General features: G+C 57.2%; 1 protein-coding gene across 1 annotated transcript; it reads right to left on the reverse strand.

Moving 5' to 3' along the window:
• Positions 1-601: 601 nt before the first annotated feature.
• FANCF (FA complementation group F) lies at positions 602-1,767 on the reverse strand. Its single transcript, XM_059826104.1, has one exon. It carries the CDS (start codon positions 1,709-1,711, stop codon positions 602-604), a length of 1,110 nt encoding a protein of 369 aa, XP_059682087.1. The 5' UTR covers positions 1,712-1,767.
• Positions 1,768-2,307: the final 540 nt, after the last annotated feature.

Below are 2,307 nucleotides of genomic sequence, written 5' to 3' on the forward strand. Positions count from 1 at the left end.
CACGTATTATCATATAATATAGCAACTAATAAAGCCTTCTAATTTTAGAACTTTTCAATAAGCTTTCCAGTTGGCTTTCTCTCACGTTCACTTAGTCTCAGGGGCTAAGTCACATGCAAGAGCTACAGAAGCATGAAAGTGCCCGCCAGGGCACACAGCCCAATCAAGACAACCACTACTAAATTAACCCTGAATTTGGGGTTTTCACATTTGAAACTCCACCTTCCCCCTGAGCTTTTGGTCAGCCTCCAAGAGTTAGAGACATAACTACCATGACCGTATCTGAACTGTAATATTCTCTAAACAGAAAACTATTCTATACTTGAAACAGAAAGCATTTTCTTCATTTTATTAAGTGAGCAGCAAGGATGAAAAGAAAAATGTTTCCTGCGGTGACTGGCATTGACAACACAATTACAAGAAAGCACCAGGCCTCCCTGAAAGACTTTACACGCAGTCAAGAAACAGTGTGGTCAGCAGTCACAACAACGCTTGGTTTTCAACCCCAAGTGAGGTACGGTTTTCTTGCCTTTCACATCAAATAGAGTTAAGCAGATTTGCTGGACTTCAGAAGTATTCATGGTGCTTGTGCGTTCACCCATTAGCGCTCTGCTTCTTTCCTCAGATATTCCTCTAGTTCCATCAGTAAGTCAGTCCATACACTTAGGCCACAGACTTTGAAGTCTCCATCCCGTGCCTTCAGGAGTTTCAGAGCAGCTTGGGTCTGTCCCCTGAGTAGCGCAGATCCCTGACAGAGGCAGCTGAAGCGCTCCCTCAGCTCCTCCCAGGACAATTCAGCTTTGTCAAGAGCACTTTTAACCCACCGTCCCTGCAAGGGGTCATAGAGCAAGTGGCTTCCCCAGCCGCTTAAGAGGTCCAAATAAGGTCTGCTTAACTGGGAATAGTGACCAGCTAGGGAGGCAAGAAGGGAGCCTGGGAGGAAAAGGCAGAAGGCAGAAAATCGCTCCAGGTTGCCCAGCAGCCAGGAAAGCAGGGGCCCGGCAACCCATTCATCTGCCGTTGCACTCGCCAGGTTTCTGTCTAGGCTGTTCCCAGCCTGACCCCTGCCTCCGGCCTGCTCGGCACCACTCCCCTGCCCCAGCAGCAGCAGCGCCGCCGCCACCACCTCGAAGGCCCGGGCCTGGGGGAGCTGCTCCAGGGCAGGGGACAGCCAGCGCAGCCGCCCCGCGGCCTCCCCAGCCGGCTCGGCCTCCCGCCCCTCCTCCCGCAGCCGGCTCAGCAGCAGCTGCGCCTCCGCTTGCACCTGCGGCTCCATCCCCGCCGGGGGCCGCGGCGGGCCGGGGGGCAACGCTAGCAGGTGGGAGGCGGCCTTCCGGCGGGCGAGAAGCGCCAGGCTGCGGGGCTCAGGGCCGGCCTCCGCGCCGGGAGGCTGCAGCAAGTTGTGGATCAGGCGGCGGCAGGCAGTGGGCGGCAGAGCGCGGTTCTCGAGCAGCGCCAGGCCCAGCAGCTGCGGGCAGCGTCCCAGGTGGGAGAAGCCGAGCAGGGGGCTCGGCTGACCCCGCCGCAGCCGCCGCCCCAGGGCTTCCCGGAGGCGAGGCCGGGTGCGGAAGCGGTCGTGGAGGTGCTGGAAATACCGTGCCCACTCCAGAGCCCTGTCCAGGGTCAGGGAGTCCCAGTCCCGCACCAGCGTGGAGCGGGAAACGGCCAGGAGCGCGGGCAGCTGCCCCACCTGCTCCAGCACGGCCTCCATCGCGGCCGACCCCGGCCTTGGCGCCACCGGTTTGAGCAGAAGTCCCGCCTCCCGCCAGGAATCGCAGCCAATCCGAAGCGAGGAGGGAGGAGATTTGTAACTCTATTGACTGCACCTGACGTCAATCCGATGCGGATTGCATTTCCCTTAAAGGAGACTTTAAGCGGCCGCCTGCCTCAGTCATTTGTGTCTAATCCCTCAGGGGTTAGGGGTGGGTGGGGGAAGTGGAGCCGAATTAAAGCGTTGAAAACCGAGTGGGAGTAACAAATTAAAAAGAAAAAAACGAAACAAACAAACAGCCAAGAGGTTTAGAATAAGCCTTAGAGTAATATTCTTAAATGTCCCTTAAAAAAATAAACCTCTTCAAGGTCAAACATCCCCTGTTTGGGGGTATTTCCCGATTTCTGTGGTACGCCCGGTCCCCGGAGGGTGGCTATGGCCGAGCTCAGCGTGGAGCCGGGCTGGCTCCCCAGCGCTGCCCGCGGCTCGGCACCCTGCCAGGGCTGAACCCTGCTCAGCCTGCACGGCCGGGCTCGCCCTGCTGACCTACTAACTGTCACAGAATCACTAAGGTTGGAAAAGACCTGTAAGATCAT

Source organism: Gavia stellata, chromosome 17, assembly GCF_030936135.1.
Source record: "Gavia stellata isolate bGavSte3 chromosome 17, bGavSte3.hap2, whole genome shotgun sequence".
NCBI classification, from domain to species: domain Eukaryota; kingdom Metazoa; phylum Chordata; class Aves; order Gaviiformes; family Gaviidae; genus Gavia; species Gavia stellata.

What these genes read in the sequence shown, in the direction of transcription:
- FANCF (XM_059826104.1), bottom strand. Translation starts at nt 1,711, where the DNA reads ATGGAGGCCGTGCTGGAGCAGGTGGGGCAGCTGCCCGCGCTCCTGGCC.